Source organism: Microchirus variegatus, assembly GCF_963457635.1.
Source record: "Microchirus variegatus genome assembly, chromosome: 4".
NCBI classification, from domain to species: domain Eukaryota; kingdom Metazoa; phylum Chordata; class Actinopteri; order Pleuronectiformes; family Soleidae; genus Microchirus; species Microchirus variegatus.
Window position 1 is genome coordinate 22,244,575 of NC_139805.1, and position 15,795 is coordinate 22,260,369.

The following is a 15,795-nucleotide window of genomic DNA, read 5'->3' on the forward strand; positions in this document are numbered from 1 at the left end:
GGAAAAAAAATCCAGTATTGTCACACCAGGGTGTTGGTCTCCGGGGCTGCAGCTGGATGCTCCTCCAGCGAGGCAGCCGGGAGCCCACAGACTGAACTGATATAGATACGGTTCATATGTATAAAACACATAAACAGCGGGAGAAATGGTGGACGTGAGTCTATATACTTAATAAAATGGAAATGTACTTTTAATCTCATAAATCTGCGACTTTATTTTCTCGTATATTTGACACTTTTAATGTCGTGAATCTGCGACTCCGAGCTGTCACTCAAAACTCAACAGAGAACTTCCTAAGCCCCGCCCACTCTAAGCCTTGTTTTCTTATCGATCGATTCGCTCGGTTTGCACAAGTTACAAATCCTTTTGCACCACTTATACCACCTAGCGAGGGAAAAAAGTATCTGAAACTCGTAGAAGCAGATTCGAGCACTTGTATCAATTGACTTGTAGTTGTGTACCTGTAACAAGGATTTGTGTACCTGTAACAAGGATTTGTGTACCTGTAACAAGGATTTGTGTACCTGTAGTCCTATTTCGTGTTAACAAGGTATAAAAAAATATTTACAACTTCAACTTTACGGTTTACAAATGCACACATATTGTGCATGTTCTCAGATTATGAAACACAGGTGTGTGAATGTGTTTGCTCCTACTGCACCGCAACTATTGGAGCAAAAGTGTCGAGTGCATGACTGCTGGAATTTGTGAAGCACAGGATAGGATTTGTGTACCTGTAACAAGGATTTGTGTACCTGTAACATGGATTTGTGTACCTGTAACAAGGATTTGTGTTAACAAGGTATAACATTTTTTTACAACTTCAACTTTACGGTTACACATTTGTGACTTCAATATACAACTTCAACTTTATGGTTACGCATTTGTGACTTTAGTATGCGCATGTGAAATCTGCAGTTACATGTGCTTGTGACTTTTGCACCAAATATACCTTCATAATTATCCATTCATCCATTATCTACCGCTTTATCCTCCACCAGAGGGTCGCGGGGGGTGCTGTGCCTATCTCAGCAGACATTGGGCGATAGGCGGGGTACACCCTGGACAGTTCGCCAGTCCATCGCAGGGCCATATATAGAGAGTAATATATAGAGTACATATATATATTCATACATATATAGAGTAACAGAGCTTGTTTCACATGTGCTGTAGGTTATGAGTAACTGGTTATGTCATATATCATGTCAGCACCTTTGTACTTTATGGTTACTTACCCCCATCTTTTCTTGTCATGATAAAAGGCTGAAGTCGTGAAGCAGTTGGCATTATTGAGCCACAGGAGACAAGCACCACACCATCATCTTGCTGCGCTTTGACTCAGCTCTTCAGTCATGTGGATTTATAATGTTCTGTCGAGTGTCGACTTTACAGGGCTGCTCCTGTTTGCTTTTCTTTTTCTGCTGCTCGCAGATTTCATCAAAAACAGGAATCCACCCAATTATCCTCCAGGGCCAATGGGTCTGCCCATTGTGGGGAGTTTGTTCAGTGTGGACATTAAACATCGAGACGTTTATTTGAGCAAGGTACAATTGTTTTCATTTGTCATTATTAGATAAGGAAAACTACAGAAAAACTATTTTTCATATTAGGCTCATTTGATATAATGAATAGAAACGCTATGTCTTAGACCACTATGTCACTATGTTCAGTTAGCACCGCTACAGCCTGAACCAACTGGTGGAAGCTGCATTTGGGTTGTCAGGGTTCTTGTCCGGATGGCATTTCAAGGCTTTCCGTCAATAAGCCGATAATGTCGATAATGTTTTGATCTGTTTAACTCTCGCTGTGCTTTTAATGCCAAGTAAACCATAGAGGTCCGTTTGTTGTATATGCTTGGCCTTTCCGGACATGTCAGTAAAAAAAAAACAGCAAAAGCGCCAAAACAGAAGAATCCCAAGATGTGCAAACTGGTGAAGTAAGAATAATATTTTCCGACAAGATTCTTCTTCTAATAATAATTCCCAGTAGCAGGCTGAACTCTTCAGAGGTGGAACACTGCCATCTGCAGTTTGAAGTTGTTAATCACAGTTTTTTTTATCGCCTATCCAAAAGTACCTCAACGCAGATCAAATCTCTTCATTGCAGATCTCAAAGCGCTTCAATGCAGATCAAAGTGCTTCTTTATGTCAGAGGAGTCAAACTCATTTTTGTTCAGAGACCACATGCAGCACAATTTGATCTCAAATGGGCCAGACCAATAAAATAATAGCATAATAACATATGAACAACAATAATTTTTTCTCTTTTGTTTAATATCTTTTTGACAAAATATGAGAAAAAATAACTGCAATTTCAATAATTTTATTTACACATCACACAGGTAGTTTAGTATAGTATTTCAACAACAAACTAATCCTGCTGGCCGGATCAGACCCTCTGGCGGGCCGGTTCTGGCCCACAGGCCGTATGTTTGACACCCCTGATTTATAAGTCATGTCTGGTGATGAGGTGAACATGGATGCACAGTGAATAAGTTAGAGGATGACCATAAAAGGACCAGAGAATGTCCTGTAACTAAGTGCTTTTGCCCATTTTGTCTTAACGTTCCTTAACTTTCCTTATATCGTCTAAAATCTGGCAGTTATTTACAATTTACTGCAGATTTTGCATGTTAAATTTGAAACTTGAACAGTATAAAACATATAAAAATTTTTAGTCTTTGTCTCTCAATGTGCAAAACAGTGCAAGTGAAATTACCATAATAACCACATTTTGGCTTCTCAGCTTTCAGATACCATTGATTTTTTTTTTGCGATAGCATGAACCGTTGCGTAACTATGGTAATGCAAAGTGCACTTGTGCAAACGTGTCGTCATGCTCGCTGTTAAAAGGGTTAAAACTGTGCTAAATGTAGAAAAAGAGGAGGAACTTGTGGTGATATTTGTTGTTGTTGATGTTATTTTGTCTGTGATTGGTCTTCAGTGGGACATTAATGCTATTAGAGCAGGATCACAGGGGTGGACGGTGCCAAGATGCATTGTTTTTAACAGCAGAATTCACCTCTTAAACCTCTCGTTGTGTTTTCAGTCAAATTATGACCTGAAGTCATCCCACTTTAGAACAGTGTTGCTGTCTTCCTGTATGCGACACAAGATCTTAACACAGCTATTCTGAGAAACACAGAGAGAGTCGTGTGGACTGACCGCATTTTGTTTGTCTTCAGCTGGCCGATATCTACGGGAATGTGTTCAGCGTTCGGGTTGGCAGAGACAAGGCGGTGGTCGTGGCTGGATACAAGATGAACAAAGAAGCCATAGTGACCCAAAATGACATTTTTGTTGATCGAGCATTCAGTCCACTGGCTGATAGGTTATACTTGGGCTCAGGTAAAAAGATTTTGTCTCATGCAGAACAGAAACAAGTTTTCACAAGTCAATAACTCTTGCATGACTGTGTGTAGGTGGTCTTTTTATGAGTAATGGTGAAAAATGGAAGAAACAGCGACGTTTCGCCTTCACTACGTTACGCAACTTTGGCTTTGGCAAAAGCATGATTGAAGAGAGTATCCATGAGGAGACCCGATACCTGCAGGAGGTGATGGAAAATGAGAAAGGTAGTTCAAACAAAGATAAATTATGAACTCATGATGTAAAATGAATAAAAGAGTTACCATAACAGTGAACTCTTCTTCTTCTTCTTCTTCTTCAGGTGAAGCTTTTAGCACAGCAGGCCTCTTCAACTATGCTGTGTCCAACATCATTTGTCAGATGGTGATGGGGAAACGCTTTGACTACACGGATCACATCTTCCAGACCATGCTGAAGTATTTGGCTGAGGTTCTGGCACTGGAAGGGTCCATGTGGGGTGTGGTAAGTCAACATGGATTTTGGTGTTAGGAAAATATACCTAAAATGCTGAAAACTGAAAGAGTTGTCAGATGCAGTCAAGTTTTATTTCAGATGTAGGCCTTCAACAAAGATTGTGCCAGGTCTGAGAACCACCGTGAAATTGAACTTCAGGCGTTCTCTGTTTGCCATCTTTTGTCACAAAACAGATCATGAATCGTGAACTTCCAGTTTCAAAAACTGACAAATCGCAGCATTACAAGACAGCAGATGCAAAATAACATAAGTTTCTCTGGATTATATTGTTCTGGTAAACATCTCCTCACAGTCAGCCCTTCTAAGTATGGGGACACCCTCCACCTACAAGTGAACACCAAAGATGGAGGGAAACCAGGTGAAATGGGACTGAGCCATGAGCATCAATTTAACCATTACTTTAACTAGTGGTTGCAACTTTTCCCAACAAGATCTTTTCATTCATTGTTTTCCGCTTTATCCTCCACATGAGGGTCACGAGGAGCTGGAGCCAATCTCAGCTAGCCAGGACAAAGGGAGGGCCATATCCAGGACAGGTTAGGTTACATTAGATTAGATTAGGACTAGTCACGAACAACTATTCACAAACAAGTGAATGTGTCCAATTAACCTCTGTGGGAGGCACACACAGGTTGAACATGCAAACTCCACATAGAAAGGCCCTCATGGTGATTCATTTTTCTTCCATCCACTGTTTTCTTTTGCGCAGCTGTATGAGTCATTTCCCAGCGTGATGAAGCACTTGCCAGGTCCTCACAACAAAATCTTCTCCAACTTTGACCACATCAGCGACTTCCTCAGCGAGGAGGTCGAGAGGCACAAGAAGGACCTGGACCACAACAATCCTCGGGACTACATTGATGCTTTCCTCATCGAAATGGAGACTGTATGTGAAACAAAAAACATTTGTATCCCTCTATGTTGATCTGCTAATAACTACTTGATCCACGGTTGCATTTCTGAACAGCACAACAAGTCTGAACTGGGCTTCACTGAGACCAATCTGACCTTGTGCTCTCTGGATTTGTTCCTGGCTGGAACAGAAACAACGTCCACCACTCTGCAGTGGGGTTTGGTTTTCCTCATCAAGAACCCTGATGTGCAGGGTAGGTGACAAAGGAAACATCAAATCAGACTCACATGCAGGAGGAGCCACTTGATGTTAGCATGTTAGATGACAGATCAAGGTTGGCTAAAGCCATGGTTCTCAAACTGTGGTACATTAAGCTTCCTCTGGTCGTACTTGGAGGAAACTATTGCACTATTGTTCTCAGTTAAGCCACTGTTTATGTCTTAATGTGGTTATGTAAGGACCTTCAAGAATCGTCCTAATCCTATGAGCTAAGATGATAATTATGTTTTTAATCTCTAGAGAAGGTCCAGGCAGAGATTGACACAGTGATTGGACAGAGCCGTCAGCCCACTATGGCTGACAGACCCAGCTTGCCCTACACTGATGCTGTTATCCATGAGATCCAGAGGATGGGAAACCTTGTTCCTCTGAATGGACCAAGAGTGGCTGCCAAAGACACAACACTGGGTGGTTATTTCATACCAAAGGTGAATATATAATGTGTATTTATTTTGTTCTTAAGGCAGTGCTCAGTGTTAAACCTGCGAGTCTTGGTTTTTTAGGGTACGACTATATTGCCCATGCTGGCCTCTGTGCTGTTTGACAAGAATGAATGGGAAACTCCACACACTTTCAATCCCGGACACTTCCTGGATGCTGAGGGGAAGTTTGTAAAGAAAGAAGCTCACATGCCTTTCTCTGCAGGTAATCCAGATTATCTTCAAAGCATAAAACAGACACTGTTGTGCTCTTACACTTCCTGTGTGTGTGTGTGTGTTCTTCAGGGAAACGTGTGTGTCTTGGAGAAGGCCTGGCCAAGATGGAACTCTTCCTGTTTTTCGTAGCTTTACTCCAGAGGTTCACCTTCTCTGCTCCTGATGGAGTCGAGCTGAGCGCAGAGGGAGTCACTGGAACCACACGAGTGCCACATCCCTTCAAGGTTCATGCCAAACTTCGCTGAGTTTGGCAGAATCTCAGCAAACTGCTCTCATTTAACCAGAGTACAGTAACAGACAGGACCAGAGTTAAACACACTCTCATGCTCTCACTGTTGTATGATGTACTAACGTCATTATCAGTCTCTCTGCCTGGACATTTAATTCTGTATAAGCAGAAGCAAAAGGGTGTTAATAGTTCATTAATAAAGGGAGCAAATGACAAATACATTATTTGTTGGTATGTTTTAATATTGAAGCTGGTGTCTATTTATCTTTTATAAAGCGAATAATAACAGCAATTAACTATTCAGATAGCATATAATTATGATGTGAAGTAAAAGCAACACATGAATAAATTAATATACAAATAAAATAGAATAAAAACACTGAACAGCAGTAATATTCAGACTCAAGTCTTGAAACACCACACTGGTAAAAGAAAAATGTGTTGTACGTTTCAGAAAGTTTGTGCCTCAATCAAAAAGGCCTGCTGGTCCTTGTCCTCATCCTTGATTGTGGAGGACTTTCACAGAGGATCTCAGGTTTAGTGATGGGTCGGTCACGAATGAAACGGCTCTTAGAGCCGGCTCTTTGAAGTGGACGACGGGAGCCGGCTCTTTCTTGGGAGCCGTGTTTTTTTTTGGGTTTTTTTGTCACTCTCTCTCTCTCTCTCTCTCTCTCTCATTTTCTTACTATGGTAAAGGTATCTACTATACCTTTTGTAATGTGTCGATGTTGTCTCTTCTTTCTCTCTCCTGCTCTGTTCGTGTGTTACTGCTGCGAGTGTAACTACCGCCCCTCCCCCCGCTGCTCAGCGCTGCTCTCTCTCTCACTTTTTTTTCTCTTCGCACCGCACGTGATTGGTCAATATGCGTGTGTGCCTTGTGTTTGCGCTGAGCAGCGGGGGGAGGGGCGGTAGTTACACTTGCAGCAGTAACACACGAACAGAGCAGGAGAGAGAAAGAAGAGACAACATCGACACATTACAAAAGGTATAGTAGATACCTTTACCATAGTAAGAAAATGAGTGACACCAGGAAAAGAAGCAAAATCTGGAACCATTTCAATTTTGTTGACAACACAGTGGCAGAGTGTAGAGTCTGCAAGAAAAGAATATCCTACAGAGCCGGCTCCACAAACAACCTGCACAGCTGAGGCACTTGGTATTTCTTAATGCCAACCTTGACCTTAATTAAAGATCTGGGTGTTCATTTTTTTTCTTTTTATTTTGCATATTTTAATCTATATTTTATTATGTTGTGGTTTGCAGTGTTTTGTGTTGTTTCACTTTAAATTTGTTAGTTAGTTGTTTTTTACATTTTCTGTGGAGTGTATGAATAAAAGCATATTTATATAATAAAGACATATATCATATATAACATATATATGAATAAAAAGCACGTTTTTTTACTTAGTAATTAATTTTGTGCATAATTTTATATTGTTGTTGATAAATTAATGAAAGCAATAAAACAACCTGAAGAGCCGTTTGGGAGCCGAAAGAGCCAGTTCTTTTTAGTGAGCCGAGCCGAAAGAGCCGGTTCTCTAAAAAGAGCCGGAATTCCCATCACTACTCAGGTTAAGAGCAGGGAGATCTTTAATTATTCACACTTTTGTATATATATATATCTTTAATTTACATTTATCAGAAATGTTGAACTAAATATTTAACACTACTGTCTTTTTTCATAGAAAGTGGAAATGATTCCTTCTTTCATATAATCTTATCTAATATTATTTGATAAGATTTCTTAAATGCTACAGACTTGGTTATTGAGCATCTACTTAAAAGAACCATCTTTAGTTGTCTTTAACTATGTGATATCATACCCCGATACAAACATTTGCACTCAATGAATTATTAAGCTTTAATTCACAAGGTTAAAGAATTCATTTTGAAGCTGGAGTCAACATTTAGGGAAGCTTGGCAAGCGTACACAGAAGCTGTGGTGAGGTTCAATAAAATCTCCATCTGATACAGATTTAAAAAGTGGCAGCAACAATCTGTGTATGAAGTGTGTCATGAGTGAATCATTGATCTAAATACTTCAATGGATGTTACCAGCGCTCTTTTGTTTCCCTCTGAGGGGTTACAGGTTGTCGTGTAAGGGTCTGGAGTCTGAAAGAAAATAACATGAATTTAGTTTTATCCACGTTAGTATATAACGGAGTCATAGAGTAAAAATGAACATTGACACATTGTGACCGAAATAATTAGTATAAAGTGTAAATAAAAGTGGGCCTAATCCAGAGCCCTGTAGTACGCCCTTGACAATAGATAAACTGTAGGGGAGGAAATATCTAGAGACACTTGTTAATATCTCCTCAATGCGTATTCTGTCTTTCTGGAAGTAAGATGACGTTTTTAAAAGTAAAATAATTATTTATTAAATCTGACTCCAATTGATTAAAATAAATGTATGATTAAAAGTTAACCTAAAATTACATTTAGCAACCTTTAGAAGGATTAAATTCTGCCACTAAGGAATCTAAAATTGATTTTAGTTCAGGCAACTATAGCAGTGATCTCCTTAACATAGAGGAACAGCCCTGACACCTGATCGAGATATTCAGAGGTTTTAGAACATAACTCAACAGTTACAGAACATCATACTCAATCTTTTCTATTCAACTTGAGGGTAAAAATGTTACCCAAAGAAAATTACCATATAACTAAAGACTAAAGACAGATCCTTCAAAACCATTAAAATTCAGTATTTTTTAATCATTATTATTACTTAGATGATTTGACAACCAGGAAACTGTGTGTTCCATGATTCCAATGATATGGAGGTGTACAATGCTATGAATATAAAGTCACTACAACACTGAAGATGGTTTGTCGTTACATCTATGAATACGGCGGCTCTTTAACCTTCTGTTGGGTATCGACCTCACAGGGCTGCTCCTGTTTCTTTTTCTTTTTCTTCTGGTAACAGATTTCCTCAAAAATAGGAATCCACCAAATTATCCTCCAGGGCCACTGGGTCTGCCCTTTGTGGGGAATTTCTTCAGTGTGGACAGTAAACATCCACACATTTACTTCAGCAAGGTAAGCACTGGACTCTAAAATCTGTTGGAGGATTACTAAATATTTTTGATGTTTGGTTTTCAAATAATGCTTATATTTTACATTTTTGTCTATATTTTTCAAATATTCAATTTCTATTTTACTGATAGAGTTTATGATCAGCTCAATATCCACAGTTGAGCAATTTCTATCAGGATAGTTGCAAATGTGTGTGCTATAAAATATCTAACGTTTTGCCAAACAACTACAAAATCATGTTGTTTTTTTATTTATAAATGGTGTAAATAATGCACATTTATATAGATTACACTGCATTAAATGTGTTTTTGGCTCGTACATGTCTCATTCCGATGGTCTTCTACCTTCTATACACTCATCACTATTAATATTTCCAGGTATTTTTGAGAAAGAAAGAATCTTACTTTCAGAATCTGATTAAAAACTGTCTTTAAATACATTATAAAACACACATTGAGCTCAGAGGTTTTGTGTTTTCTTAATTTAAATTGGATGTTTGAATCTATACATTGTTTAACCAGGGAGCTTCTCTCTACTGTTGCTGGTCTGGGGTCAGTTCACTAAAGTCTGTCACTGCACTGAAATTTTTGTGAAAAATAATCATCTGATCGGTAGAGAACTGCAGCAGTTCATCTGGGCTCACCACTGTTTGTCCCTCTCTGATGTCTCCAGCTCACCGATGTTTATGGGAATGTGTTCAGCGTCCGCTTCGGCCGGGACAAGATGGTGTTTTTGACCGGGTACAAGATGGTCAAAGAAGCCCTGGTGGCGCAAGCTGAGAACTTTGTGGATCGACCGTTCAGTCCAATGGCCGACAGGTTTTACTTAGGCACAGGTGAAAAGATGTCTCTCTTTATTTTTGTCTCCTGTTCAACACAAACCACTTTTCTCAAGTCCTTAACTCTTCCTCCTGTGCATGGTTGTGTGTAGGTGGTCTATTTATGAGTAATGGTGAACAATGGAAGAAGCAGCGGCGTTTCGCCTTGTCTACCTTACGCACATTTGGCCTGGGCAAAAGCATCATGGAACAGAGCATCTGTGAGGAGACCAGATACCTGCTGGAGGTGATGGAAAAGGAGAAAGGTGATTCTTAAAGACATGGTGAGATCATAACAAAGTTCATAAACTGCATCTTAACAGTGAACTCTTCTTCTTCAGGTGGACCTTTCAGCATAGCCGTCCTCTTCAACAACGCTGCGTCAAACATCATTTGTCAGATGGTGATGGGGAAACGCTTTGACTACAGCGATCACAACTTCCAGATCTTGCTGAAGTATTTGTCTGAGGTTATGGTGCTGGAGGGGTCCATATGGGGTGTGGTAAGTCAACATGGACTTTAGTTCAATCCTGTGCAGTGAGAAATACACCCTTTTAGGCTTGTGGGAGGAACCCAGGTGGACAACATGTCTGGTCAAAGGTTGATTGATTGAAACTGGTCCAGGAAATGAACTGAATTTGCTGTCAACTTGAAGTCAATGCTATTTAATCCGGATCTCATGGAGTCCAAGTTTGCAGGAGACTGGCAGAGTCCAGTGCAGTCACAGTTCTATTTAGATTTTACATGTAGACACTAAAGAAAGCTGGAGCCAGGTCTGAGAACCAAGCGCACATGGTTAAAATGAGAGTGAACAGTGATCCGGCATTAAAAATAATTAGTGTAGCCTGCTGTGTAACATTTCCTTATCAACTATCTGCCTTTATAGACACTATAAAAAAGAGGCTAATGACTCCTGTGCCAGACAAAGTTATTTAAATCAGATCAAGAATCTGATTTTAAAATGATAGCTGAAGCTTTTGCAGTATATTAAAATGCTGCAGCGTTGAATAAGGAGGTTGAGATTATGGCATACAAACAAGCTAGTCACCATTCTCTTCTACACTCAGAACCACCACAACAAACTGCCCATCCATCCTTCTTCTACCACTTTATCCTCCCAGCTGACAGAGTGAAAGGCAGGGTCATACCCTTGATGGTGCGCCAGTCCATCACAGGTCCACATAGAGACGAACAACCATTCACTCATGGTCAATTTAGAGTGACCAATTTACCCAATCCCTAATCCCCAACGGGAGGAAACCTGAGAACCACTGTTTTCTTTTGCGCAGCTGTACGAGTCGTTCCCCGGCGTGATGAAGCACTTGCCAGGTCCTCACAACAAACTCTTCTCCAACTTTGACATCCTTAAAGACTTCATTCAAGAGGAGGTCGAGAAGCACAAGAAGGACCTGGACCACAACAATCCTCGGGACTACATTGACGCTTTCCTCATCGAAATGAAGAATGTATGTGAAAACACACACACAAACTTGTTTCTATATCTTAGTGAGGACACCTCACAGGCATAATGTATTCCCTATAGCCCCTTACCCTCACCTTAACCATCAGAACTAGAGTATTTTGGCTGCTTTTTTCCATTACTATGTTTATAGTATATAGTAGAGGGTATAATTACAAATCCATACTGGCAAAAAAGTACAAAAGACATGAAGGAAAATTGGAGCCACTAATCATTGAACTTGCAATTCGGCTTAGCTGTGGGTTTTCGTTAAGTTTTCTCCGCTGCTATGCTAAGCTGTAACACACAGCAGAGCGCACACTGCACACTAGCTAGTGGTGCTCGATTAATCTCTCACGGGCAGCACAGGTGGCCTACTTTAGTTCCGTGTTGTAGTTATGTTATCACATGCTCAAAAATAGAAACATTTCAAAGAGAGACTGAAGTTTATGCATGTTTTAAATAAAAGTAACGTTAATAGATTTTTAAGACCTTTTGAAATTGTATTTAAAGGGACAATGTGTAGTATTTATGGGTTTAAATTACCCAAATTTCACGTTTTTATACATATTATGTGCTCCTGCATTGTCTAGTCGCTGTATAATAGTTTTTGTTTCATTTTCATAGTGTTTCAAAAAGTCATGTAAAATAACATGGACGCGGGCCGCGGTTGCATAGCCACTGTTAGCAGCGAGACGACATGTTTCTACCGGAGCCTTTAAGGACAAACGCGAGAGAACAAATCAAGCGTCTCTTTACTTGTAGCGGAAGTCCCGCCTCCACTCTCTCCGCTTCGTCTGCTACGGCCGCGGTAGCTCGCCCTCTCCCTCACCTCACGAACCTCATCTGCTGACACGGAGAAAGACGACGAGGACGACATTTGACCAGCTGAGGATACCGTAGCGCTCAGGGAAGAGAGGGGGTGAGCAGAGGAGCAGTTCTTTGTTGTAAATTTCAGCCTATCCTCTAGATGGCACTATAAACTACTTACTTCACCTTTAAGAGAGTTTAGGAGAATTTTAGACATTTTAAGGCCTTAAATTCCAATTATTGGATTTAAGACTTTTTAAGACCCCGCGGATAGCCTGAAGGATGTGCAATATCTAATATCTGATGAAAAAAAATATATATATATATATAATATATATATATATATACATATATATAAACACACCTGAGCATTCAAGGTACTGACAATGTTTATAATGTGACTGTGTAAATGGATTTAGGTCCTCATAATGGCTGCTTCATTCCCTTTATGCATTTCTGAACAGCACAACAAGTCTGACCTGGGCTTCACTGAGATCAATCTGACCTTGTGCTCTCTGGATTTGTTCCTGGCTGGAACAGAAACAACGTCCACCACTCTGCAGTGGGCTTTGGTTTACCTCATCAACAACCCTGACGTCCAGGGTAGATGACACGCTACTGACTTCACTTCCATCACAGTTCACTTTAAATTCACGGAAACTGAGCAATAATACAACACAATTAAAATGGAAACACACAATGTATACAGTACATATATGTGTATATATCATCAGATACGAAGATTATTCCAGACCTGTACTATTCTAACATCAATGTTTAGAAATCAATGAGATTCAGAGAATAGGAAACATTGTTCCTCAGAATGGCCTCAGAATGGCAGCCAAGGACACAACGCTGGGGGGTTACTTCATACCAAAGGTACGTCTAACATATGATGAGGAAATGAGAAGTGTTGTTGTTGTTGTTGCAGCATCACTTGGTGCTGACCTGTGAGTGGTGTTTTCTAGGGTACAGCCATAATGCCCATGCTGACCTCGGTGCTGTTTGACAAGAATGAATGGGAAACTCCAGACACCTTCAATCCTGGACACTTCCTCGATGCTGAGGGGAAGTTTGTGAGGAAAGAAGCTCACCTCCCCTTCTCTACAGGTAAATCAGATTCTTCAAAGCATTTTCCTTTTTTCTGGGCTGTGAGCTCCAGAATCACCACCTTGAAAATCGTCTTGATGTTTCTGACTGAAGGACACTGGTCACTGGTCTCAGTGTGGTGATTTTGATGGACTTGCTGTTTTCTGGTGTTTGGTATCAATGATAACAATAGCAGTGCTCTCCCAGGAGCTACCTGATTTTTGTAGCTCTTCAGTTCTTCAGGTTGTCATTCTTATGCTTGATGTCCGCTGTCGTTGCCAGTAGGTCTGTCCATGTGGAAATCTCAACATCAACCCTCCACTTCCTCTTGGGGTACCAAAGGGGTGTATTCTTCTTGAGAATTTTGTAGCGGTTGCCAGGGTCTTCTTAAGCCAAACCAGACTACAAAATGTACCTTGTGCTCTTACACTCTGTGTCTGTGTGTGTTCTTCAGGGAAACGTGTGTGTCTTGGAGAAGGCCTGGCCAAGATGGAACTCTTCCTATTTTTGGTAGCTTTACTCCAGAGGTTCTCCTTCTCTGCTCCTGATGGAGTCCAGCTGAACACAGAGGGAGTCACTGGAACGACAAGAGTGCCACATCCCTTCAAGGTTCACGCTAAAGTCCGCTGAGTTTGGCAGAATCTCAGTAAACTGCTCTCATTTAACCAGTGTTCTGCAAGCAAAAGCAAGAAGGTGTTAATAGTTCATTAATAAGGGCAGGAAACGATGAATACATTATTTGTTGGTATGTTTTAATATTGAAGCGGCTGTCTTTTGTGAAGCTAATAAAAACAGTAATTAACTATTCATATGGCATATAATTATGAAGTGAATTAAAAGCAACACAGGAATCAAGTAATATACAAATAAAAAATCTTTAATTTTTCAGGTGTAAGTCCACTTCTTTTTATTATATATTTTTTAAGCTGGAGTCAAATGGAGGTGGCTGAGACACTGAGGTTTTGAATGACTGCAGACCCTGAAGACACATGAGAGAGAAGCCACTGAACTTGAATCAAGAGCAAGAACAGGACAGACTTTAAACCATGTCCCTAATTATTAGCATATATGGTCCAGTCTAAGTGAGGAGTGAGAGGTTTACGATCAGAGATAACATTCAGGGAAGCTTGGCAGGCGTACGCAGAAACCTGTTACCTCTGAGGGGTTACAGGTTGTAATGTAAGAGTCTGTGTCATGTCATTTTATTGTGAAGATCCCTCTTATTTTGAAATGTTCTGGTCCCCGTCTGTGTGCACTTTACCTTTCCTCTCTGTGATTACCCCTACCTATTTCACCTGTGTCGTTCCTCAGTTGTATTTAAACCACACCATTTTCTTGTTCTTGTTTCCTTGTCTTGTTGTTAGTTCGTCTTCATTCATCAACCACTCCATACGGACCTTTTGAGCTCTTTTCTCCGTCTTTGATTATTGTCACTTCAGTTGGTTTTTGTGTGTGCTTCAGTCAGTGCACTTTTTGAACTCTGTTCTTCTGTTCCAGTATTGTGAGACGATTATCCCTCACCTGCGTTGATGACGCTATTTGAGGATTTTCGTTCCTATCTGCCTGCCTTGTTTTTTCTTGTTTTAATAAAGACTGTTTCTTACCACAGTCCTTTACCTGGGTCCAGTTCTGTTCGTTACAGTCTGTCTGGAGTCTGAAAGAAAGTAACATGAGTTTACGGAGTCATAGAGTAAAAATTAACATTGACACAAAATGACCCAAATAATTCATATAAACTGTAAATAAAAATGGGCCTAATCCAGAGCCCTGTAGTATGTCCTTGACAATAGATATATCATGAGATAAACTGTAGGGGAGGAAATATTTAATGCGTATTCTGTCTTTCTGGAACTAAGATGAGGTTTTTCAAAGTAATTATTTATTCAATCTGACTCCAATTGATTAAAATACATTTTCGATTAAATGTTGATGAGAATTAAGAGTTAACCTATAATTATCTTAAGCAACCTTTTCAACCCGTTAAGGTACGCACCAAGAAAAAAGTAAAGGAAAAATAATTTGCATTTATTTTTTAATCACTTATGATAACAGTCAATATATATATTTTTTCAATTAGACCCTACAATATTTCAGATACAGTCCTCTACCAAACGGTTGAGACGTCTGTCCATAATAAAAGTGCAACATTCAGAGAAGTCACATTAAGTGCAATTTTTTGATAAATAAATTATAGTAATCATTTTAACAACACTCACCCCTTCCCCCCCTAATTTTACCAACATTAGCTAGCTTCTCCAGCTTTACCATAAAATGACAAGTCAAGCATGTTTTGACAAAATTATTTGACCCTTATAAGACTTATTTTTGTTGAATGAAGTTACATAATTCTGTACAACTCCTCTGAAATGATAATATGTCAACAAAATAGTCTTACCTTCGAACGTCCTGCCGATATACGTCATCAAAGGACGAGTTTTCGTCATTTTCAATGAGATATAGAGTGACTAAAAGTGTGGTCGACCAAATAGTTGAGTAGTACCTTAAAGGGTTAAGGATTGAATACTGCCACTAAGGAATCTAAAATTGATTCTAGTTCAGGGATGGCAGATATAGCAGTGCCTGACAGCCCTGACACCTGGATCGAGATATTCAGAGGTTTTAGAACATAACTCAACAGTTACAGAACATCATACTCAATCTTTTCTATTCAACTCAGAGGTTGAGGGTAAAAATGTTACCCAAAGAAAATTACCATATA

General features: G+C 39.8%; 1 protein-coding gene across 1 annotated transcript; it reads left to right on the top strand.

Moving 5' to 3' along the window:
* Positions 1-1,475: 1,475 nt before the first annotated feature.
* LOC310926139 (uncharacterized protein) lies at positions 1,476-13,706 on the top strand (the record flags this gene model as incomplete). The annotated part of the gene is given in 19 exon segments (XM_083888240.1): positions 1,476-1,544; positions 3,185-3,347; positions 3,422-3,574; positions 3,670-3,830; positions 4,552-4,728; positions 4,810-4,948; positions 5,215-5,402; positions 5,478-5,619; positions 5,700-5,870; positions 8,753-8,904; positions 9,574-9,736; positions 9,832-9,984; positions 10,060-10,220; positions 11,008-11,184; positions 12,452-12,594; positions 12,596-12,704; positions 12,771-12,866; positions 12,956-13,097; positions 13,531-13,706. Coding segments are annotated over 19 exon segments (2,835 nt in total).
* Between the last annotated feature and the right edge of the window lie 2,089 nt (positions 13,707-15,795).